This window comes from Pisolithus orientalis (genome assembly GCF_024613125.1).
Source record: "Pisolithus orientalis strain OTSU chromosome Unknown F5J12scaffold_6, whole genome shotgun sequence".
Taxonomy (NCBI): domain Eukaryota; kingdom Fungi; phylum Basidiomycota; class Agaricomycetes; order Boletales; family Pisolithaceae; genus Pisolithus; species Pisolithus orientalis.
In genome coordinates this window covers 1,066,731-1,091,257 of record NW_026260787.1, presented here as the reverse complement: position 1 = coordinate 1,091,257, position 24,527 = coordinate 1,066,731, and the positions used below count along the sequence as shown (strand labels likewise).

At 45.0% G+C, this 24,527-nt stretch overlaps 5 protein-coding genes across 5 annotated transcripts; 3 read left to right on the top strand and 2 right to left on the bottom strand.

Annotated features, from left to right (window-relative positions):
* Nucleotides 1–285: 285 nt before the first annotated feature.
* On the bottom strand, nucleotides 286–906 carry F5J12DRAFT_780979 (uncharacterized protein; the record flags this gene model as incomplete). Its single annotated transcript, XM_051742522.1, has 3 exons — nucleotides 286–333; nucleotides 497–700; nucleotides 742–906. 3 exons carry the CDS (start codon nucleotides 904–906, stop codon nucleotides 286–288), a joined length of 417 nt encoding a protein of 138 aa, XP_051602764.1.
* Nucleotides 907–1,412: 506 nt separating this feature from the next.
* On the top strand, nucleotides 1,413–2,850 carry F5J12DRAFT_716230 (uncharacterized protein; the record flags this gene model as incomplete). The annotated part of the gene is made up of 3 exons (XM_051741000.1): nucleotides 1,413–1,565; nucleotides 1,614–1,904; nucleotides 1,957–2,850. 3 exons carry the CDS (start codon nucleotides 1,413–1,415, stop codon nucleotides 2,848–2,850), a joined length of 1,338 nt encoding a protein of 445 aa, XP_051602763.1.
* Nucleotides 2,851–5,384: 2,534 nt separating this feature from the next.
* F5J12DRAFT_780977 (uncharacterized protein) lies at nucleotides 5,385–5,744 on the top strand (the record flags this gene model as incomplete). The annotated part of the gene is made up of 1 exon (XM_051742521.1): nucleotides 5,385–5,744. The coding sequence occupies one exon, from the start codon at nucleotides 5,385–5,387 to the stop codon at nucleotides 5,742–5,744; it is 360 nt and encodes a 119-aa protein (XP_051602762.1).
* Nucleotides 5,745–21,260: 15,516 nt separating this feature from the next.
* Nucleotides 21,261–22,357, top strand: F5J12DRAFT_780976 (uncharacterized protein; the record flags this gene model as incomplete). Its single annotated transcript, XM_051742520.1, has 5 exons — nucleotides 21,261–21,285; nucleotides 21,432–21,811; nucleotides 21,865–21,966; nucleotides 21,991–22,122; nucleotides 22,154–22,357. 5 exons carry the CDS (start codon nucleotides 21,261–21,263, stop codon nucleotides 22,355–22,357), a joined length of 843 nt encoding a protein of 280 aa, XP_051602761.1.
* Nucleotides 22,358–22,564: 207 nt separating this feature from the next.
* On the bottom strand, nucleotides 22,565–23,861 carry F5J12DRAFT_780975 (uncharacterized protein; the record flags this gene model as incomplete). The annotated part of the gene is made up of 7 exons (XM_051742519.1): nucleotides 22,565–22,640; nucleotides 22,681–22,727; nucleotides 22,782–23,131; nucleotides 23,323–23,488; nucleotides 23,537–23,685; nucleotides 23,732–23,747; nucleotides 23,838–23,861. 7 exons carry the CDS (start codon nucleotides 23,859–23,861, stop codon nucleotides 22,565–22,567), a joined length of 828 nt encoding a protein of 275 aa, XP_051602760.1.
* Between the last annotated feature and the right edge of the window lie 666 nt (nucleotides 23,862–24,527).

Genomic DNA, 24,527 nt, shown 5'->3' with positions numbered 1-24,527 from the left:
CTCATAGTGCCAGAGTAGACTACACCAGACCCCAAAGTAGTGGCCAGCATCCAAGCAACTCATAGCACCTGAGTAAGCCACACCAGTGATACCAGCAATCCAAAGACCAATAGCTACCTAGCATACAAGGGAACAGACACACCTAGCTAATACAGCAACCTAGATTCCCACTGTAGTAGAGAACTTGGTAGATCTAACTTTGTTCCTATGCATGAAGGCAACAACACACAGACATAACATACAGCATTTTTTGATAAGTACAGGAAAGTAATGGATAGTACTAGTCTAGATGAATGGCAAGTATTTGACTACCAGCATGCTCAATAACTGTGCCTATCAAGATCCAGCATAAGTAAAATAGTGGCCCAAAAGAAAAGAGCAAGCATAGCATACCATCAGACTCAAGAGATGGCTGCAGCTCACCAGCCAGAACACTAATGTCAAAAATAGGCTCCCCCAGTCTGTGTTTTTTCATTGCTACATGTAATGAGCTGACCTCCATATCTTTTTTGTGGACTCTTGCCCTGCTGCTGCCTGCCTTGTACTTGTACAACTTGGCCATCAATTTGTATTTGTGGGTGATGCATGTGGCCAGAGCTTGTTCTGCATGAAAGACTTTGCATTGTGTGCATGCTACATCAAGAAGGAGAAGTGCCTTGTGATTCAGCTGACTCTTTGATTCATGCTGCAGATTGAAAACCTATCAATGAGCAGTTATTAGGAAGGAAAAAAAGAACTTACTGTGTGAGTGGATGACTCCAATATTCCATACATCTCAGCTAAGACACCAGTTGTCTCCACTTTGACCTCGGCACTGCTAGAGGGACTGTTGCAGGAAGAAAACCTGCCATCATGAGGCTTATGGGGCAGTCCTTTGCCACCCAGGTGACGCTCAACTGTGGGCATGGTTGATCCAGCATGAAGGTGTGTGTGATTGAGGTTATAAACAGACATGAGTGACTATGTTTGTGAATGGGATGTGATTGGGTAGTATATAAGAAACACACTCCATAGTGATCTGAACAATGTCCTGATTTGCACTGAAGTGATAATCATGTAACATGGAATCAGCCTGCCTGACCATCTAGAGTATGCCCTGCTGTCCAAGTTGCAGTAAAGGCAGCTTCCAGAGTCACAGTGCTGTCACAATGCACATGAGCCAGCTGTCCTCTGGGTGCAATACCTGGGTCAATAACTTAGTCCACCTTCACAAGTCTCTCCAACCTTTGAGCTTGAACATTCATAACTCTCAACACCCAACACACTTAGAAGATGTCCTGATGAGCACCAACCCCAATGACTATGCAACTCATGATTACCTGGATTTTGTTCATATGGCATTTGACATGTGGGGGCCAACCACAGACAACTTCGAGGGCACAGCTAAAATGTTTGGACTTGGCCCAACATTTATGGACAAATTTAATGGCAACCAGTTCAGCAACCTACAGGCATCAAATCTGTACTACCCCTTCAACTCCCACAATGAATGGGAGCTGGCATCATGGTTACTTTGTTCAGGCCTGAGCATGAGAGCTATAGACTCTTTCTTGTCATTGTCAATTGTAAGCCTGTCCCTATTCTCTCCAAAGATCATTATTGACGTGTGCCAGATACAGCTACTAAATATTTCCTTTCATACAGCCAGAGCACTTCATGGGTTGGCTGAGTTACTCCCTGGCAGGCTGTGCTGGCACTCAATGGAGATCACTCCTTCACAGCCAACCAAACAACCTGTGCACTTGTACTGGCACAATCCCCTGGAATGCATTGCATGGCTCCTCAACCACCCTTTGTTCTCTGACCAGCTTGATTTTGTTCTGAGGCATGTATACAAAATGCCCAAGAAGCTTTGTAGGGTGTATACAGAGTGGATGACTGCTGATGATGCTTGGTGTATGCAGGTATGTTTCCACTGCAAGTTATAGATCCTTTTATTCAATTGACATACCCCAGTCACAGCTTCTGAGCAGAGTGACTCTTCTTGGCACGATACTTTCTTCAGACAAGATGAATATTACTACTTTATGTGGTGGCAGAGTTGCTCATCCACTTCTCATCAGCCTAGCAAATATCAAGATGTCCACATGCCTAAAATTGTCATCCAACTCATTTATGCTTGCCACTCTCCTCCCTGTCCCCAAGTTCATGCACAAGAACAAGCATATGTGTGGCCTCCTTGAAGATAGGCTCATTCATGAATGCCTGGATATCATACTTGAACCTGTCAAGCAAGCTGCCAAACTCAGCATTATGTTACCGGATTCTCTGGGGCACATGCAGTACTGTTTCATGCCAATCATGGGTTATATTGCTGACACTCCCAAGGCTGCCATGCTCACAGCTGTTGGGGGAAAGACATCCCCAATCACCATGGCGATGTACAAACAGTTCAGAGACCCATTCCGACATGAGCCACAAACTGTGTCCACCACTTTGGCTCAGCTTGCAGCAGTGAAGTTGAAGGTCCACCCTACAAACATCCAAGTCTTCTTTTGCAAAGCACAGTGCTTTTGCCTCAGTGGAGTTAGTGACCCATTTTGGAGGGACATTCTGCTTTCTTGTCCAAGCACTTTTGTAACTCCAGAGCCCCTTCACCACCTGCACAAGGAATTTTGGGACCATGACATGAAGTGGTGCATAAATGTGGTTGGTGAAGCCGAAATCAACTTTTGCTTCTCAGTTTTACAGCCTACTGTGGGGTTCTGTCACTTTAAAGGTGGTGTTGCTAAGCTGAAGCAGGTGACTGGACACATGCACTGTGATGTCCAACATTACATTGTTGGTGTTATTGCTGGAGCAGCCCCTCCCAAAATTATTACTGCTATTCATGCACTCATGGACTTCTGATACCGAGTCCAAGCTTGCCACATTGATGATGACAATCTTCATATAATATCTTCTGTACTGGATAAGTTTCACATGCACAAGCAGTCAATACTCAATCATGGTGCATGACACAGTAAGGGGAACAAGCCTATTGACAATTGGCACATCCCCAAGTTAGAACTCATGCAGAGCATCATACCAAGTGTGAAGCATGTTGGGGTCACCATCCAATGGACTGCCAATGTAACTGAACATGCCCATGTATTGGAGATCAAGACACCCACATCAGCTAGCAATAACAATAACTATGATCCTCAAATTTGCCAGTACCTCGATCACACTGAAAAATGTAGGACATTTGAACTCACAACATCATTACATGAATCGAAGACTCACTCCCATGGTTATGTGGAAGAAAAGTCCTTGGAGGTTGAGGATGGGAGTTCTGATGATGGCAACAGTGAGATCAGTGATCACGAGGAGGCAAATCTAGTTTCCAAGATGCCAGGTCCTGTGTGACCCATCACTGATTACTTCACCATCTCTATGCACCTCAGGACCCAGGATCCAGACTCCATTCCCTTCCCCTTGTGTAGTTTTATTGCAGATGGTACGGTGATCAACCTTTCCTATGACCCACCCTTGTGATGCATTAGTGTTGATGGTGCTGCTGAGAATTTTGGACTACTTGACCTCTGAGCCACCCTTGTCAATTTTCTAAATCGTGAGAAGGTGTATGGACCAAGCTCTGTGCACACTATAAGTGGGCAATGTTGGGGATCAAGCTCTTCAACCCTGCCTTTTACTGATCTGCAGGTTGGTACAAGATGCAGCTGCAGAACATGGTGATACATGATATCATGGACATCCTCCCTGCCCAGACTCTCTTCTGTTCTCCACCTTGTGAGACCTGGACCCTTGGCCACTATGATGCAGCTATCATCAATGTGGACCCCTGTTTCAAATGGCCAGAGAGCAGCCTGAAAGGTTCATGGTCCACACTACTTTTCCATGTCACTCACAAGAGTATCTTAGGTCATGTTGTTGGCCAGCTCTGTCTCCTGATGTGCCCTTTTGGCAAGAGGGGGTAAGATGGTCATGGACAGACTGTTTTTTGGTCTACATACAACATTTTGACATAGCAGCTGAAGATGCGACACACCTACATATCCTTAGGTGTGCAAAGAGAGTGAATGGCCAACATCTTGGTGATGTCATCCTGCTCAGTCAGGTCCAGGCATTCGCACATCTCATACCTCACTTCAGGCAAACTGCAGATGATTGATTGACAGCATACAACTCCTTCAAGCATTCTACCAAATTCTATCTCAACAAATACTTTGACAAAAATACATACTTTGCCCTAAGTCCTTCAGACTCTCCTCCCATCCAGTCAACATACATGTTACCTTACTGTATACCAGAGCTTATTACATGTTAATGTTGAAATGCATCAGTGTTTTGAGTGGTGGCACCATTTTTGAATGTGTGACCCTACTTGTCAACGACCCTCAGAAATGTCCAAAGACTTGAACAAAAACAGATATCGAACAATAGATGGTACCTACAAGCTGATCGGTTCTCTCCCCCTGCCCATACATGGCCACATGGTTCATGTTATGGACAAGTTCACTGCTTCAGAACTTGAGGGCACCATCATCCATGAACCATGGATACAAGTTAGCTCTCCTCAGAGCCTTGGTTATGTTACAAATATTATCTTTGAGTCCTTCAGAGATACATTTACCTTCATAGCTCCCAGGTCCCTGATTGTCCCTCTGAAAACAATTCCTGCATGTGTCTGTAGCTATTCCACCTCCTTCAACCAGGGTGGCTTGTCAGAGGACAGCCTGGTCAGCCTATATGATGACGATAGAAAGCACTGGAACTGGGAGCTTCATCCACCCCCAGGCTCTGATTCACCTCCTGAGCAACCCAAGCCACTTGCCTCAGAGCTGCCAGTAGAATCAGAAAAGCTCTGCTTTGAAAAGCAAGTTGCTCTGTTTCTCAATGCTATTGGAACCACTGCCAAATCCACAATGCCCAGTCTATCCAGCAAACCCCAGTGTCAATGGATGGCAGACTGGAGCAGAACCAGCTTGCAAGGTTCTACAGGTTATTCCTGAAAGCCCAACCTCATCCTTGTTGATAACACCTCAGTATCCCCTGATGAGATTATGTGGTTAAGTCCCAAAGTCATTGCCAAGTACTCAAAGGAGCCTTTCAAGCCAGCATCCCACCTTGGGAAGACAATGGACACTAAGGCATATCTAACCCTTGTCGACCAGCCCTGGAGGCACTATGTCCTTGGATTATCAATTACTGATAGTGAACTTCTTTGACTTCACTTTTATGACCACTCTGGTGGTGCAATCTCACCCTCTATCAATATCCACACTGATGCAGAAGTCTTCATATACATTGTATGTGCTGTTGCATTCAGCTCCTGCTCAACCTTTGGCTTTGATTTGACCATAGAGATATCCCCCCATCCTGCACACAGCTGCAAATTCACAGCACTTGTGATACCTCTCTTCCCTTTCCCCTCTCCTGCAATGCCTTCTCCTCACTTGGAGTCAGGCATCCTCTCCAGTGCAAACTCACTCCTGACTCCCACATCACCCAAACACATCCCAGCAATCAGGAGGATCCAAGTAAACAAGACCTTCTATGAGGTGTTCAATGTATTATTCTTGAGCACAGGCTTTCTAGGAAGGGGTACTGTTTGTTACCTTGCATGCTACAATGGGGAATACTATGTCATCAAGGATTATTGGGTGGAGGAGTCAGAGCGGAGGACAGCCCTGCATGAAGTCAACATGATGAAGCTGGTCCAGGACATTGATGGAGTTCCCAAGTTGCAACACTACTGGGTTGTTGAGGTCAAGCCAGGCATTGTTGATAAAACTGAATGATATCATGATGAGAAGTGGTGATCATGCATGAAGTCTCAGAGAACTCATGTGCGATTGGCTATGAAGCCATGTGCAAGGCCAATGGCAATGTTCAAGACAAAAAAGGAACTCATTTCATGCATCTGAGATATTTTATGAAGTACATATCCTCTTCCACTTGTAAAATCAATACTAATTGCTTTAACAGTCCAACAGCAGGCTCTCGAGAGGGGTGTCCTCCATCAAGATTGTAGCATCAACAATATGATGATCAAGGACTTTGCAAATGGGTTGCGTGGCCTGATCATGATCTTCTGACCCTTGCACACAACTCAGTCAATGAAGTATCTCAGCACACCAGAGCCCCTTGTAACTCCAAGAAAGCTAAGGATGAGGGCCCATTGCCTTCACAACTGAGATTTTACAAGGCAGTATGGAAGGACTGTCTCAAAGATGCTAAGCAAGAATGCAGGGCTGCACATGCACTTTCTAACCTGTTCCCATTGAAATCTCATGACCTCAACCTCTCCATAACAGAGGCACTTGTCACTGTCATCATTGAGTGGAATCAATGTGGTGTGCAATTTGAAGATGGTGAGTAACAATATTTTCGCTTTATACATGTCTCATTATCCTAACTTTATAGGTTACTGGCCTGACCACAAGCAAGATATGGCATGCCTCATAAGTAGTCCCATCTTTCAGTTACAGCTACTGACATACTGCTGGTAGCTCCTTGGTGATATATCTACCTGGCACATAGTGTAGTCACATTTAGTCACAACACATGGGCAGCCTGTGTGCCAAAACACCAATGCTCATATAGACCCTGAGATGGGCCCACCTAAATAGATTAGCTATTACACATGGACAGGCCCAAGGGACTAAAGTGAGAGCAACATATGTACAGGCCTGTAAGTGCATTACCACAACATATGGGAGGGCCTGTGGTGGGTAAGGATGTTGAAACATTTAGACAGGCCCATGACCAATTAAGTATACTGAGTTGCTGTAAGACATGGATAGGCCTGTCCTGGTAGGTTACCCCCCTGTTACAACATCAAGGTGGGCCTGCCTATCATAACATGGAGAGGGTCACAACATAAGGATGGGCCTATCTATGATTAGAATACAAAGTTGGCAACATATGGACAGGCCTGGGAGTAATATCATTTATGGTGTTGCAACATCTAGACAGGCCCATTCATAATGAGCCATACCCCTGTTGCAACATAAAGACAGGCCCATCACTAGTATCATTTAATAGAGTCACAACATAAGGTCAGGCCCATCAGTAGTATTATGCAACATATGGATGGGCCTGTCCACAGTAAGATGTACCTCTGATGAGACATAAAGATGTGCCCATCAGTAATCCCATGTATAGCATCACAACATATGGGTGGGCCCTTCAGTAGTATTATTTATATCATTGCAACATATGGGCAGGCCTGGCCCCAGTAAGATGTACCCTATCAAAACATAAAGACAGGCCCATCACTAATATCATTTAATAGAGTCACAACATATGGACAGGCCCTTCAGTAGTATTATTTATTTTTGAAGGATGCTGTAGGTATCCTCAGTAGTGGAACAAGCTATTATTGTATTAGACCAACCTGTAGGTATCTACAGGACATCAGTAAGTATAATACTGGTAGTGAAAGTGAGCTTACCCTCAGTAGTGGAACAAGCTACTGAGGGAACAGTGAATAAACTACTGTAAAATGTGCGCTCTAAGGTGATTATGTATGCACCCAAACATCGCACCAAAGTGAGCAGAACACAGGGGAGAATATATCTCCAACATTTATATCATCACAACATATGGGCAGGCCTGGCCCCAGTAAGATGTACCCTGTCAAAACATAAAGACAGGCCCATCAGTAATGCTGTTTAATAGCATCACAACATAAGGATGGGCCCTTCAGTAGTATTGTTTCTATTGTGGCAACATATGGATGGGCCTGTCAGTAATATCATCTAATAGTGTCACAACATAAGGACAGGCCCTTCAGTAGTATCATGTATATCATCACAACAAATGGACGGGCCCATCTAGCAAGATGCACCCCTGTTGCAACATTAGGATGAGTTTGTGTATGGTATTCTTAGGCAGCAGAAAGGGTGATCCAAGCTATCTACATAAGGACAGTCCATGTAAGGCATTCTCAGGCAGCAGAAAGGGAGATCAAAGGGATCTACATAAGGATGGGCCCATCCATGGTATTCTCAGGCAGCAGATAAGGGAAAACAAAAACCAGTGTTACAACATAAGACAGGCCCAGGAAGACAAGAAATGAAGAAAGTGGAACCTCTCGCACTATAGAGTATCTGAATTTCCCACTATAAATTGTGTTTCATGTTGGATGATTTGCCTATTTAGTTGGAATCTCAGGTGCTGTCTATGCAGCTGTGAGCCAGGCTCCACCATTGGAGCAGACAGGAAACATGCAAAACAAACAGCAATGCTATTCCAGAACAACACATCATATTTTTATCTGAGCTTCTGCTTCATATATGCATTCAGGATTATTGACTTGTAGTACTGGTATTGCCATCATGCCATGGGAATCATTCATAGGCAGGATAAAAAATGTGACATCTGCATATCTCATTGTCCATCTTTAACCTCTGACTCTTCCACTCTTCAATCACCATCACCACTCTCACCATCAAACTACTCCATCATCTCATCATCAGAAACATGTCATCATCATCGTCTCACAAGCTCTTCAAGAAATTGCCTGAGCTTGATGCTGTGGCCAACTGCATCCTTCACATTTACTTCAAGGATATCACAGAAAGCAGCAAGCTGGGAAAGGCAGACAAGATTGTGAAGTGGAGAGGTGCCATCAAGGCAATAAATGTTGAACTAGTGCATCATAGCATCATCACATTTTTTTCACTAACTGATGCATTCAGGATGCTGTACATGACCTCATCACTAGGATGGATGAGATTCTGATGACCCTCATTGGTGTTGACATGTTCTTAAAGTGGCATGAAGACCTTGGCTTGATTGAGCACCTGTGGCCTGAGTGGAAGACCACCCTATCCCCTTCCAAAACCAATGTCACCAACCACAAGTGGCTCAACATCATCAAGTGTCAATACAACTACCACTGGTTGGGCCTCCCTATGCCCTGCATTGTGCCAACACCAACACCACCCACTCAAGAGACCAAAATGCCTATGAGCAACAAAGGAAAACAGAAAGTGACTGAGGCAGAGGTGGAGCAAATGATAGTGGATAGCTTGCACAGGATGGAGGTGGATGATGAGGGTGAAGATGAGGTGCCAGAGAAGGAGGATGACAAGGAAGAACCAGCATGAGGCAGGCAGAAGTGCAAAGCTGCTGTGAAAACAATGTCCCATCGATCCAGATGTCAATCCCACTCTAGGAAGGCAACAGCAGAAACCAACAGTGACGAAGATGTTCCTGCTCAAGGCCAATCGAAATGCAAGCCTTGTCCACTGTTGGATGGACTATGTGGTTGCACTGCCATAGCTGCCAGAAGGATGCCTTCCCCTGACCCCCATTCCTGCGACTCATGCCACAGATGCAAGGTCTGATGCTACAAGAACCCTGGGAGTCCTGCTTCCTGTGTGATGGTCACAAAATTCAATGTAGCCATGCCAAAGGCAGGATCACTGCTCCAACTCAACAGAATCCATCATGAGCCAGGGGAAAAAAGCAAGCTCAAAGTCTGTCCCTGATGATGGAGGCCCAAGAATCCCAAAGTCCAAAGGAACATCCCCCAAGCAACATGTTTCGATGGCTTCCAAAGACATCAATGCCAGGGTTGGGCCCTCCAACCAGGGAGAGATGATCCCCAAGGGATCTTCACTCAGTATGTTCACAATTTCATGTATTTACGCTGACTCAAATTTTATTTAGAGATTCGTATTCCTGCATTCAAATGCAGGGATTCCCACCCAATCCCAGCCACTGTATGAGCAGATTTGATCATTGAGGCTGGCCCATCCATTGCACAGGAGGTAGAGGGATCTATGGCAGCAGGTACGTTTAATCAATCTACATTTACACTAATTATCATGGTTAACCCTTGTATTCAAAGCAGACACCTGCCCATTGACAACAGCAGCACCCATCCAACTCGCAACCACTGCAACTCCCAGCACACCGTCACCCATCTGTGCCCCAATTGCCAAGGTGTTGCAAATGTCCAACACAATTGAAGAGCAAATCAAAGATTTGGAACATTGACTCCACGATGCTGAGGCCCACTGCCAATACTATGAGGATTGAATGTATGATTTCCAAATACAACAGGATGAAACCATGCAGACGCTGGGCAGGATGGCTTGTGAGCTAGAGGCTCTGCATATTCAGGTATATGGACAAGCATTGGGTGACAATCTCATCAATCTCTTAGGGCCTCTGGCAGATGAGACAAGGGCAGATAGGACAGCAGGGTGAATGAGGCTGTCTATCATTTTACTCCTCCACAGTACATACAATGTCATTTTGTATTTCCATTTTAATTGACCACTCATGCCACATCGCATATTCAACCTTTATTTAAGAGTGAGAAAAAGACAATAATGGCTAGACAGCCAACAGAATTGCAAAGGATAATCTCATTCTACTAAAACAACTGCTAATGTATCCTGATAGGTGGAAGCTTAGCAAATGCATGGCTTTTTGACATAGAATAGTTAACTTGAAACTTAAAAAATGAGATAGTGGGATAGTCTCAGTCTGTTAATATGGCCACTGATGAATCCAAATAGACAGACACCTGGTGAATGAGTGGGCTATGCTATTTACAGCATTCACTTGAGAGTTACAAAACAAGATAACAGCTAATAATAGGATAACGATGCAAAGAAAGATGTCAGCCTGTGAAAACAGCATTCTGTGGATCCCAATAGACAGAACCCTTCCAAATGAGTGGCCTGCACAATATGCAAGGTTGATATGGACTGTCTTGACCTGCTAACATGGCATTCAATGGATCCTGATAGACAGAACCCTTCAAAATGAGCAGACTGTGCAAGATGCAAGGCTGAGAGCAATTGGTCATCAGATGCAAATGCAAAGCAATATTCTCATTGCACTAATGTAGGATCCAAGGTATGCCCACAGGTGGGACATGTGCAAATGAGCAGATTGTGAGATTCACAAGGTTCAATTCAGGGAAAACATTGCATTCTGCTATTGCAGGAGCCAATGTATTTCAATAGGCAGAAGCTTGGCAAATGAGCAGATAAATATTTCTCTGCAGATGGAAATACAACCAAGGGCATTCAGCCAGTCACTAGTGACCAATTCACCCTCTGTAGTGAGAAATGAGTATTCTGTTTCCCAACAATGGTTTGTTGCCATTCATCTCAGCCCATGGATGCATGAGCCTTTCAAGACAAATGACATACATACCCATGTCATACCAGACATATCCACAATGGAAATAAAACATGCAAAAGGTGAACAAATGGGCTAGCTTGCCACTGGACATCTCCTGTGAAGTACCTGCTGACCTGCCCATCAGCTACAGGGTGGAATGCAAGGACAGGGAATGGAAACTGCAGGTTCACATTAAGCTAACATTTAACTACAAATCTTTCTCCAGAACAAACTGAATATCAGTCACATTCATGGCCTGCCATTTGCATTCAGCATGCTTGGCCAACCTTGAATACATCATCCTCTGCCTCGCTGCATAGCACCACACCCCAGGAGCTCCAATAGTGCTGCTTCCCATCTGTATCTTATGCCATTCTTTTGCTCAAAATCTGAAGAAACTTATAGCCCATTGAAATTCTGATATTATGAGCTCTTCCTCTTCTTCCCAACAATCTTTGACAGATTTTGCTCACAGCCAATGAATGCGATAAACTAATTGAAGTTCATCAACCTTAAAGCACTGTTGAACAGTAAGGTCAACATACATTCAGACATCCAACTCTTTGATTCTGTGTCCCATGGGACATTGATCAACCAAAACCATGGAAGATGGGTTCCACAGTGCTCCTGTGCATTTTGGGAGAAGGCCACTGTCTGCACAGCCAGGTCTTCTTTATGAAGCTCATGATAATGTCCTAAGATATCTGCACCCACACCAAGTACAACCATGGCATCTCTGCATCGATTATAAATTGTGGCCTGTTGTTTTACTGAGACATTGATAGTGTGGATCATATCCCAGGCCCAAGTTTTCGCAGAATAGCTCTTAGCTGTGTGCACCACCCCCCAAAAGACAGCCACCTTGTCTGCCAATGTAAGATGGAGGCCATGTAGTGCATCATTAGCTTGACCTGTGCAAAGCTTCAGCTCCATTTCTGCAAGATTTTGAAGCCCTCAAGCTTGACATGCATCAATGCCAAGAGTGGATGGAAGTGGCAATTTGTCCTGCAGTCCTGCCAGGGTTCCATCTGAAGCGGGCAACTCATCCCCCACATTGTCCAGCAAACCATCATCCAAAGCATAATCCTGCTCTGAATTTGTGTCAAGAAATGCAGTCTGCTGTACAGATTTGCTGGTGGAAGTGTTGGAGCCTGCTTCAAGGTGCAGCTTCAAGTAAATCACAGCATCTGCAATAAAACCCAATTGTTCAGATGCAATTCAATCAGCACAGTGTGCCATAGCCAATTTTTTCAATTCCGATGCCCATTCCCCAATGTCCTTTCTGTCCATGTGAAGTGAGGTTATGGCCTCTTCCAAGTGTAAACTGCATGCTAGCCAACTAGCTGCTCCATGTAGGCTTCCACTGGGTCTTGGTTCCTCCAATAATGCTAGTTTGATGGCATGCACTGTTGGTGCTTCTCATGATATGTCAGTATTTTGCATTTATCCAAAAAGGCGGACACCATACCTGCCCTTAATTGAACTTTGAAGATGTCCATGACAGATGGGTCATTGACACAATCATGCAGTGCACAAATCTCTTGCATTCGCCAGCTGTTTCACTGCTCTGCAGTCAAGGCTTCATCTAGCTTTATATATGCTTGCCTTGCCAATGGCACTGCTGCTCGAGCCGCTTTGAGCTTCCACAATAGGCTATCTGCTTAATCTTGGATGTCAGAGAGTGTGCTACAAGTGGATCCTCAGACTAACCAATCTGAATCATCTTCATGAAGTTGGAATCATTCATCTGGAAATCCAGCAGTTCTTGGCAGTGTGGTGAGGTCATCCCATGTGCAGATGCAGATGCCACATTAAGGATGGACCACAACATTTCAATGATTTCTCTGTCTACCCATCCAGCCCCCTTGATGAACAGTGGGGCATACCATGCATAACATTCCTTCTTGTGCCCATGCACATGCCATATGCTGATTCCAGGGATAATCTGAAGTGATGACAGGATATCAATCATCTCACTTTGACCCACATGCTTCTGCAGATTTGTCATGTAGCAGTTAATGTCATAGAAGCAAACCACTTGTTTGATCCCTTCCATATTGCATCCCAATGCATTTGCCAAAGAGTAGTAGTCCATGTTCAACTGTCTGCAGTGCCATCAGCAGGTGTCAAAATTGACAATTCAACCTCATACCTTTCTCCTTTTTGGAAGTCAACAACACAATGTGGATAAAAGCATCCATGCCATGCACATGCAGTCGCCCCAATTCTGGTTGCATGAAGCTTTCCCCAGGCTGTGTTTGCCTGACTGATAGCTCTGTGGTTGTTGCAGGTGGACTTCTGTGCCTGAGCTCAGATCATGTTTTGCATGGGTTGAATGAATTCATACTTCTGCAATATGTGGAGTGGCCTTCAAATAGTCCACATAGTGCAGATTGGTCACCATATAACCTAGTCTGTCCATCAACCACACCTGATCTTCAGATTTCTGCTCATGCATGTGTTCTGCTTTAAAGTTTCTGTCCATTACTACTGTGTGGGTGAACCACCAGCTGGAGAAGGTCAGCATATGAGGATTGCATTATTGGAGCCACTTACTGGTCCAAATCCTCATTAGTATCAACATTTATTCCAGGCTGGGGGCATGCTGCACAAAATAATGCCAGTCTGCCTTTCTCTGCTGACCTGGTTGTCCCACAGAATCCATTCCATTTAAGTAGCTTGAGGTATTGCCATTTCCATGCAACCTGCAGAAGCTCATGGTATCTATCCTGATTGACCCTTCAGACATTCCAACACTTGGAACCAAAATACCAAATCTTACTGGAATGAGGTGTGGAAACACACTGGATGTGATCCAATGCAACTTGCTGTAATAGTTCATACTGGATGTTCCACATTCCAGGTTGTCCCTCAGGAAGTCATCCAGGACCACGAATGTGAATGTGGTGCTTGGCTTCTTGAACATTGAGGGAAATAGTTTGGCTCTGAGTAACTGTATGTATCAGGTTTCTGCAGTCTTGCATTCACACCAATTCACTACAATGAAATGAACACCTGTGACATCCATGATGGTGAGATATCTTGACCCTGCTGGAGGATGGAGGTGCTTTGGGTTTTCTTCAATATCTTCCACATCTTCCCACTCTTGATCATCCATGGGCAGAGGTTCACCTGCTGCTTGCTGGGCTTGTGTGATTGCATGGGGACAGGGTGCTCTGCCATGTCCCAGGTGCATCTGAATGCCAGTCTGTGGGTCTTGATGTGAATGTAATTCTGGGCAACTGACTGATCTCTCACCATGTGGAGGGCAGATTCCTCATAGAAGTCCCCTGTCCACTGTTGGATCCTGTGGAAAGGCAGGCTCTCATGACTCTTCTGGCAACATTCTGTGCAGAATAGGGGCTGATGCAAGCAATCTGGACATCTGTATACCCTGTCATTGCCACACCAGGTGCAGTTCCTTGGCTCTGGGGAGGCTTCCAGCTCCAGGATTATCTTCAAGAACTCCCCCTTCTGTGGAACCCATTCACAGATGTAATTGGTCTGTGTCTGACACACCATGTGAAGTCCACTTTTGGGTTGGTGAACTGCTGCATACCTTTTTCCACAGTAACATCAGTTGCTGGACTGGTGGGCTCATGCTTTCATGTCCATCAAAGGCTGAATCCACCCATGCATCAAAGTACTTGTGGGAGTGAGACCTTGAATGCTTGGATGGTGAGGATCAGGGAGAATGGACAGGGGTTGTTGGATCTGGCTGTTTGATCATGCCTGTATAGTTCCTTCCTCATTTTTCCACCCAGCCATACACACTATGTGCATTCCACAATACCTCCACATCTCCATCGCAAAGTTTCAGACATACTTGTACCCATACTTGGCTGCATTCCTGGGAACCAGGATAAATTGAAGACTGGGAAGTTGACCTTATACAATTGCACCTTGCTTTTGTCTCTGGTGTGGGGCCTTCCTGCCCATTCCACCTTTCTGCTATATCTTCAGCTGCATCCAATTGTTCCTCTGTCAGGTCATCCTGAATAAAAGCCATCAATGTATTCTGATACTGTTGGATCTGCTTGCTTCCATGGGTATTGCCTTCTTCTACTTTCATTTTTGCAAGCTTCTCCTGTATTTGCTCTTGGTGCAATTCATGGACCACTGCCTGCACAGAGTATTTGTAACTGGATCTAAGGGTAATGTGGGGCTTCTTTGACCAGAGGGGCTTTTTCAACAAATCTTGTATTAGCTACAAGGGTGCTTTGAATTGTGAGCATCCAAATCAGAACTTTTAGAGCATACCTTGCACTTGGTCTGGACTTTGCTCCCTCTCAACTCCTTGTTCCTGTCCAATCACTGCATCTTCTCCCATATGGATAGCAGAACTGCAGGCTTCTTCTTCTTCCCTGCTTGCCTCCATTCCTGGCATCAGTGCCCAAGGATCTCCAACTCTTCCACTTCAAACCTTTCTTCCTCCCTTTCCCCCACATCTGATGGTTCTATGTCTCACTCACCATCAGCATCATCTCTTTCTGTCTGATCCCAGGCATCTGATTTGTACTGGGACTCCATGGAGTATGATGTGGTATGATGTATAATGGTGTATAATAGATGGTTGGCTACTAAGTTTTTTCATGCCCTTGTTTGGTCTCAATGCATTTCAGTACTAGTGTGGTCATGCCAAGGAATTTGTTCAGACCTCCATGAAGCAACTGAAATATCCAATCAGGCTGATCTCTTTGACAGGATCCCACCCAAAGGTGGATTAGCTCCCAGTTTGCATCCAGGCTGTCAGTTGGCTTGCCCAATCATATCCATACTTATATTGATACTGAACATCTCATTTCACCTTCATCAGCTAATATAGCATCCAAATTCACCATCATAATCCAGGCAAAGTGCCCAGGTAATGTTGCAGCAGGAAGGGAATGTGCAGGCAGGGATTGAGCAGTAATAAGAAGGCAGCACCATGCATTGTGCAAGGCCAGTGTAGTTTCATTTGTATTTATGCCCTGACATGTGTTAAGGTACTGACATTGATAGAGCTAAATGATAAAGTGACTTGCACTAGCAGTAGCATTTCTAACAACTGAGCTCATACTGTGAAATCAGCAACCTCCAGATGGCCAAGGGAAGCACTCAAAAGGGTATGAGAATGATTGGTCCTACCCCAGGCCATTGGGTGAAGCAGCTGAAAGTCAAGACTTGGAGAACTGGAGGTAGATATAGATCATGATTGGTAGAAGTCATGCACATGAGTCCACCATATTCTCCTCTAGGCCTAGGTAAGACCCATGCAATGACAGTATGGACTTCAATAACAAAATTGCAGATGGGATCCCCTTCAATGATGTCCACACACTGGAAGGAAGCTGGTGAGAGTACCTTGGGGAAACAATTGAGGAACCAGGAACACTGCCCAAGCATGATGGTGAGTCAAGTCCTGAACATGCTTGGAAAAGGACAGCAGCCAAAGCAGTGAGGATGGGCAAGGTTGACTCTGTGAAATTGGTGAAAAATGCCAATGGAGAGATTTAGATAGGAGAAATTGTGGGCCTTAGCTGGGACCAACTACAAAAAATGGTTCATGGATTTGTGACTGCTCACTACTGTGAGTGGCCAGAGTATTTATTGTCCTCAATCTCTGATGAGTGCTATCAGGATTAGCATGTGGAAATCCCTTGTCAGCAGTGCCATTCAAGAATTTCAGTCATCATCAAGTGGAAATGATAGCAGCCCACCATCTTCCTGAAGGATTTACCTTCAACCATGACCCAAGTCACATGTGGATGACAACAGCTACCCAGCTACTGTCCTTTTGGTGCAAGTGACAGGAATCCCATCCAAATGATGTGTTTGGATTTCAGAAATGGATTGATTGATCTGGTGAGCTGCAGCCACCAGTGGATAGAACTTTGGTACCCCTCCAGGTTGTGAGGCAGCAGAAATACCAAAAGACACCTGCCCCCAAATGCAAAAAGAATCCTGGAAGGAAAAATGTCAAGGGCAAGGGTAAAGTGCAGGAAGAGGGAGTAGCAGATGATAGCATGGATGATAGCATGGATGATAGCACAGATGACAGTGTGGATGATAGTTTGGATGATCATGGCAAGGCTGAGGTGAGTGATGTTGGAACAGATGGTCCCTCTACTAAAAAGGTGTGCCATGTGTGATTTTCATGCACAACAGATCAGCACTAAAGTGATTCTGGTCTTCAGGTATCTGGCAGGAGGCAAAACCATGCCAAGACACCATTCCCTTCTCATTCCCACTCAAATCCCCCACCAGCTGATGGTTCCCATAGTGAGCAGCTCTCTGCACCTCCAGCCCATGCAAAGACCCCAGTGCATTGTCTGAAAAATAAAGTGCTAACTGACTATAATGGGCAGGAAAGCAATGGCCATGATTCTGATGATGAAGCTGATGAAGACACTTATTTGCCCACCCTATCCAATTCAAAGAAAATGGCAACATCCCTGAATAGTGAGCTTCCCACTGTAACTTGTATTCACAGCAAACCCTGATCTGCACTCAGGGAACGAGTACACAACTGAACTACAGGACCACTCAGAATATGCAGATGAAGATGGATTGGAGAGCATTCCTTTCACTGACCACCCAACTGAGGAGGGGTCAATGAGCAGAAAAAATGGTGGAAAGCTGAAATCTGCCCTGAAGTGCACACACCAGGCAAGTTCAGTCATGTTGAATCAGCTGTTATGGCTAACAAGTTTGCACTGTATATTAAGCAGGCTCTGTCAGAATCTAGTGAGCCAGACATGAATTGATGTCGACCTGGGGCCAAATACTCATCCAAGTCCAACCATAATGGATCTGTGACCACCAATGCAGCATCTGCAAATGTGAAACAGGGGGTCCCTGGGAGCACCTGGAAGTCATCTCATGTCAGAAAGGCCCCTGCAAGGCCAGATGCAGATGTTCCATCTCCTGATGCAAAGAGATCATGCAAGCAAACAGGCAGCAATCAGAAGCAGAAGTAGTTGTCGAATCCCTCAAACAGTCAGAGCAGAAACCTTTTTTGGAACTTGTGCATGGTCTATAGAGGGCTTAGCCTAGTGTGACACATTAGAATACAAGTGTATGGCATGTACAGTAGCTCATGACACCATGGTGGTTGTGAGAGGCATCTTTGATATCAGAGAGAGGGATAGTTAAGTGGGATGGTTGAGCATGACAATTGAGCAGAGAGCTGAGCAGGACAGGTCCACATATTGGCCATGTGGAAGTGACTGGTAGCTATCTATGTAGGGAGATATTTCTGCTCATCTCCCATGTATTGCTGTTACCCAAAATTTGGCTCTGTCTGCCATTGTCCAACCTTGCTTCCCACAGTGTGAATGATATTCTTGCCATTGTTCCTACAAGTTTAAATCTTGATTGATCATTGACCTATCAGTGAAACCATCATTGTCAAATATGTCTGCCAAACAGTCCTGCCAAGTTCATTTCCATTTTCAAGGTGAGGTTGTCTTCATTGTTGGATCCAGTGACCTAAGCCATCCACAGCTAATGTAAGACCAATTGAGCCAAGGCAATCTAGCTCCCACATGAAGCAGTCCAAAAATCTGGAGGAGATGCTAGTACAACTGCATGAGTTGCAAGAGCCAACCCCTCCACCAATTGTCTCAAGTGGATGGGCAGATATGGTGGGGTCAAACATGGATATCATGGCTGGTGAGTGAACATGATTTCTCTCCAAGCTAAACAACAAACATTCTTTCACTATAGATTCATGCAAAAGCTTGGTGGATCAGTTCCTGCAGGAAAGGGAGCCAACTGCTCTGGCAGAGGGCAGAATCATGGCTGGTGAGTTGGCATGATTGCCCTTCAAGCTAACAAACAAACTCATTTTCTAGTAATAGATCCACATGACAACTTGATGAATTGGTTCCTGAATGAATGGGAACCAACTGCTCCCCCAGTGGATGGTATGAACATGGATCTACTTGAGCAATTGCTGAATGCATGGGAACCATCAGCACCACCAGTCATGCACAAGAAATTAACCAGGATGGATGGGTCTTCAACACCTGCACAAGATGTTACTATGCAGGTCAATTTTCTGGCAGACTTGCAGAATGTGCAGGAACCATCTCCTCTGCCCATCACCTGTGAATCATCAAATCTGAGGGACTGATCTCCTTGACCTGATTCTCCAACTAACCTGCTTGCTCAATTGCAGGATATGAGGGAACCAATGCCTCCCCGACTCATTTCAAATGTACCCATTGAATCTTTTGACTTGGCAGCAGATGAGGACAATGGCACAAACCATTTGACTTTTGGCATGCCCGAACAATCAGAGATGAGGGATCTTTTCGAGGAAATATGCAATGGTGAGCATTGATTTGGTTCTATTCATGTGATCAGTGATATCCATTGATTATGTAGGTGATCTTCCATCCGCTGTGAGTCAAAGTGTGGTTCAGTGGTGAAAACCAACCAAAACCAACACAAAAGACAACAAAAGCAAGTGGTGGTGTGCCTATGTGGTACCTAGATGGTAGAACCTGTTCTTTGGGAGGGTTTCTGCGAGCTACAACACTCAAAGATGAGTGCTGAGGGTTGGGGGTGCTCCTGACAAAGAGGGAGCAAGAATGTGATAGAAAGCAATAGGGTAGACTGCTGTCAGCCTACAGAAGGATGGATGATGACTTAATTCAATGTCCTAAGCTGTACTGAGCTCAGGGAGGGCTTGGAGTGAAGTATATGGATGATAGATGATGATAAGTGAAGTAGATGATAGCTAGACCCTTAATAAAGTCTCAACTATCGAAGCTGATGAATGATTTACTGAGAGATGATAAATTGCAAGCAAGAGGGGCTCTCTGATGTCTTCTTTTTTTTTTTTTTGCTACCTAAGTACAGTGACTTATATACAGTACAGGGGCATTGCCTATGGAAAACAAGGTGCAAACACTTGGTAAGCAATTGGTAACTGATGAGTAAGGAGTGTAAGTGATGGGTAATCATCTTGGAAAGCATTGGTAAGCATTGGTAAGGATAAGTAAGCCAAAAAGCGAAGAATCAGTAAGCAAAGTCAAAAGATTGGTAAGTATTGGCAATAGGTGAGTCAAAGACAGTCAGAATGTCAAAGTATGAGTCAAGCAATGTCAGGAACTGGGAAAGTGCACTGGAATTGCATTAGGGGGAGGCTGTGCATGTCACATCTTGAAGAGATCGCTTCTAGGCCAAAGTGGGATGACAGAGAGGCAGCGCTGATCTGATGCCGATACAGTACATCCAAAAGCAGACAGGGTGAGTCAGATGTCAACAGGGGTCAAGCTTTGGGGGTCTGTGGGGTGACAGGAGCATAGGGGATTGCAACTTTCCCCCCCGAACCATCCTCTCAGTGAAGCAAATAAAAACTTCATGAATGAGGCTCTGTTGGAAGAGAGGATGAAGGGGGAGCATCTTCTGCTGTATCTTGCAACAAGGAGGCAAGATGTGCATCATACTCGTCATGGATGCGATCAGGGAGAGTGGAGAACAGTAGATTATACTGTAGCTGTCGCAATTTTGGAAGAATGATGGACAAGACTGGTATGAAGACGTTGCAGGTGGCAGGGAGGAAGGATCCATATGCTTCTTGGACCGGAGAGACTGAAACGACCACATAAGACCTTTCCAAGCAAATGACAGACCTGAGGCAACCAAAGAATGTCCTCCTGGAGGTCATACTGACAAAAAGAACACACTGTCCAAGCTGGATGGGCTGAGAGGGGGCAGATGAGGGTGGGATGTACCAGGACGCTTCAGGACGGAAGCTGGTAGGAACCCCTGGTAGATATATGTAGCCATGGTCCCTAGCAAAGGGGACAAGCGAAATGACTGATGTGGAGGCAGCCATATCAGAAGAATTAGCGAAATGAGCATCTTTTGGAGGGAGTGCTGTAGAAACGTGTGGAGTGCGCAAATCCTTTTCAATCTTGGAAGGTAGGATCGCGTGGCTGAGCACTACAAGCGAGTGTGGGAATGGTTTCGGTGTCTGCAGAATTGGTGGAGATACGTCGAAAACCGGAATGCTGTACACAGGCGCTTAAGAATTTTATTGGCGCTTAACTTGCCTCCTCCTTTTTCTTTGGCATTGACAACTTGTTCTTGTGCGAGGGATGACTGCCAACATTGCTGGCTGTCCTTCTTCGCATGAGGGCTATGGTCTTCACCTCCATTCATCAGCTACATCCATGTCCACCTCACCAAACACCTTTGGTGTGTGATACCGCACAGCAATCTCTTCAAATGGAACAATGGGGATTGGCACCTGTTCCATGATGCGATCAAGGTATGGGCATGAGCTTAATCTGATATGCCTTTGACATTGATAATTTTAGTCCTGCATGCCTTACATGCTGCAGTATCTCACTATCACAGAAACACCACTCCCAGTGACACACCGTTTGATCCCACCCTTGATAGGCACCTTGTGCAGGCTGTGAATGCCATTGTGAGAGAATTGGGCACAGCTGCAAGGAACCAGTATGGTGCAGCCTCTCAGGGCCTTCAACTCATCAATATGCTCAATTTGATGGAAGTCATTCATTATCTGCATTCCACCTTTGAAAATTGTCCCAAGCCATTCATTGCCAGCCAATCACACCCATCTCACCAGTCTGTGGTAGAGATGAGTATCCTCTACTTGGCATGCTGGATTGAGGTGGCCTCTGTACATCTGAAGCAGACTGCCAATATTGTGGGATGGCCTGTGCATTGGTTTGCAAACCTAGCAATGGACTTGGTAGGTTTTACATCAATTTTTCACAATGTGGGACTGATACATAATTCCTTCAGAATCAGCTTAATAGCTTGATTCTGGTGACAGTGTTGCATGCCAGTTATACTCCTCCCCTCCCAGCATGCTACCATGTGTACCTCAGACACCAAGATGATGAGGTTAGCTTCCACGATCAAATGCAGCTAATTCCCCTTAGCGCATTTAGCATAATTGACAATATCAGCACCATCATCCTGCATTGGACCCCACATGCAGCAGATTCCCAAAGATTGCAAGGCAAGGGATTGTTTTCCATGGCCTGGGATTTTTTTAAGGTATGCCACTTATTCTTGTCACTGCAAATAGTTGATGATGGCCCAGGGCTTATGGCCATTGCCTGAGGCACCAATTGCAGACCATCTTGATGGCCATATTGAGGAGCAGGTAAACTACTGCATTGAAAATATTTGGAAATATGCTGATGTTGTCAATGGTTGGGGTCGACAAATTGACCATTTCTATGCTAGGTGGTGGGCATTGCATGGGTTGTTGGGCATGCTGCTTCAATAGTTTACATGTTTTTGACTGTGGAGTTGGTTGAATATACATTGCTGTAAATGTTGATCATTTATGAGATGCCGCCCATTCACATGATGTCTGAACCCCCACCCATCTGCACAATGTCCAACAATCTGCCCATCTGCATGATGGCCTGAGTAGGTTTATTTTTTTTGCAGTTTATGATGCACACCCTTTAGCTCTGAGTACCTGCCCAATCTATGATGTTGAAGCACCCACCCATTTGCAAAATCTTGGCAACACCACCCATCCAAAGTTCAAGAACCAGCATATCCTAATGAAATACGAGATCCACATTGCCTACTAAATCTTACATTAAATTTTGCAGCTTCAAATCAACAGTTGTCCAGTTGCAACTGGTCTAGGTAGTAGGTCATCCATCCACAGTGATTGACACATGGGAACATGCACTGACTGATGTACATTGGCATGCATGTAGTACACCAGGCATGCTGTCACCGTCTACAGCTCCCACCCCATGCTCCAGTGCTGAACCTGAAAATGCAATGATCATCCCTGGGTTGTAGCACAGCTGCAGATTCAACATTGGAATGACAAAGTCCAAGGGCAGGTAGTCACCCACAGTTACCAGCATGTCATACCATGGATCCCATCCATTGACATCCCTGTGGTAACAAGTTGCCTGATTCACCATCATGGACATGCTGCTATACATGGAGCTCCATATTGGCAGTATGGAGCTCATATCTGAATCCACCTGTTGTTCTGCCTGTTTGCCAAGGTGGATCAATGCTTCCCTGCCATCTGCATACATTCATAGATGGATGACATGCAGGATTGCAAATAACAGGGCATTGGTGTTGGACATTTGGTCGACCCATTCCCTTGTAGAAGTGTTTTCTGTCCTGGATTTGAGCAGCCATGAGGCTTCTGGGAAGCCATTTTGGGGCTTCAAGACAGATGAGCACTTTATTCACAAGGAAAGAAATGATCACCCACCCCATGACCCTGTTGAAACCATGCAGGTGACAGGTTGATGGCACCTTTCAACTCAGCATTATTGCAGAGATATGACTTGTCCATCCACCATGCCTGTGGGGAAGCCTTTATGCTCTCCTGCAGTGGTTCCCTCAGAAGATGAAGGTGGTTCCATATGTTGGCCTGCCATTGCATTAAGTCAGTAGAATATGAGATTCTGCATTCCCTTACCCTTCTTTTTGGGCTGAGAGCATCCAGCAAATACCAAATGCAGATGGTGTTTGAGTTGGTCACCAGAATGGATGGCTCAGTCACTTCCATGTATCTCTCAGCAGCTTCTGCATTGCAGGTTTTTCCACCCCGATTTTTCCTGACATTGACTGCAGAAAGATGAAAACTTCCATTGCACCATTATGATGGACTTACTTGGGTAATGATAGGCCTGTGAGATTACTGACAATATGTGATCCACTTCACATAACACTGGAAACAGAATCAATATATCTGGAAGGGCACAAGGTCTGCTGAATACCTCCTCTTGAAATCTGGCTTTCATGTATGACACAATGCAGTCTGTTAGTTCCATTCACCATCTGTGGGGGGTTTTAGACATGTCTTGCATAGTATTCATGCTTGGGGCAGATGAGGTCAGAGTTGTATAGTGGGCAAGCCACTTGCAGCTTGTTGGAAAATTACAGCATGTTGGGACACTTGCCTCAATATTTTGCTGTGATCCAATCAATATGTTGTGATGCTATATGTGCTATTGGTTTTGGGCCTGTCTTATGTTGCAACAGGGGTGGATCTTACTAGACAGACCTGTCCTTGTTTTATGGTGATATGAAAGACATTACTGAAGGGCCTGTCCATACGTTATGACCATATAAATAATACTGCTGAAGGGCCCGTCCTTATGTTGTGACCACATAAATGATACTGCTGAAGGGCCCTTCCATATGTTGTGATGCTATAAATGATATTACTGATGGGCCTGTCTTTATGTTGTGACAGGGGTGCATCTTACTAGACAGGCCCATCTATGTGCTGTGATGCTGTAAATGATATTACTGACAGGCCTGTCTTTATGTTGCAACAGGCATACATGTTACTATTGACAGGCCCATCCATGTGTTGTGACCATGTAATTGATATTACTGACAGGCCCATCTCATGCTGCAACAGGGGCATATCTTACTAGACAGGCCCATCCATCTGTTGTGAC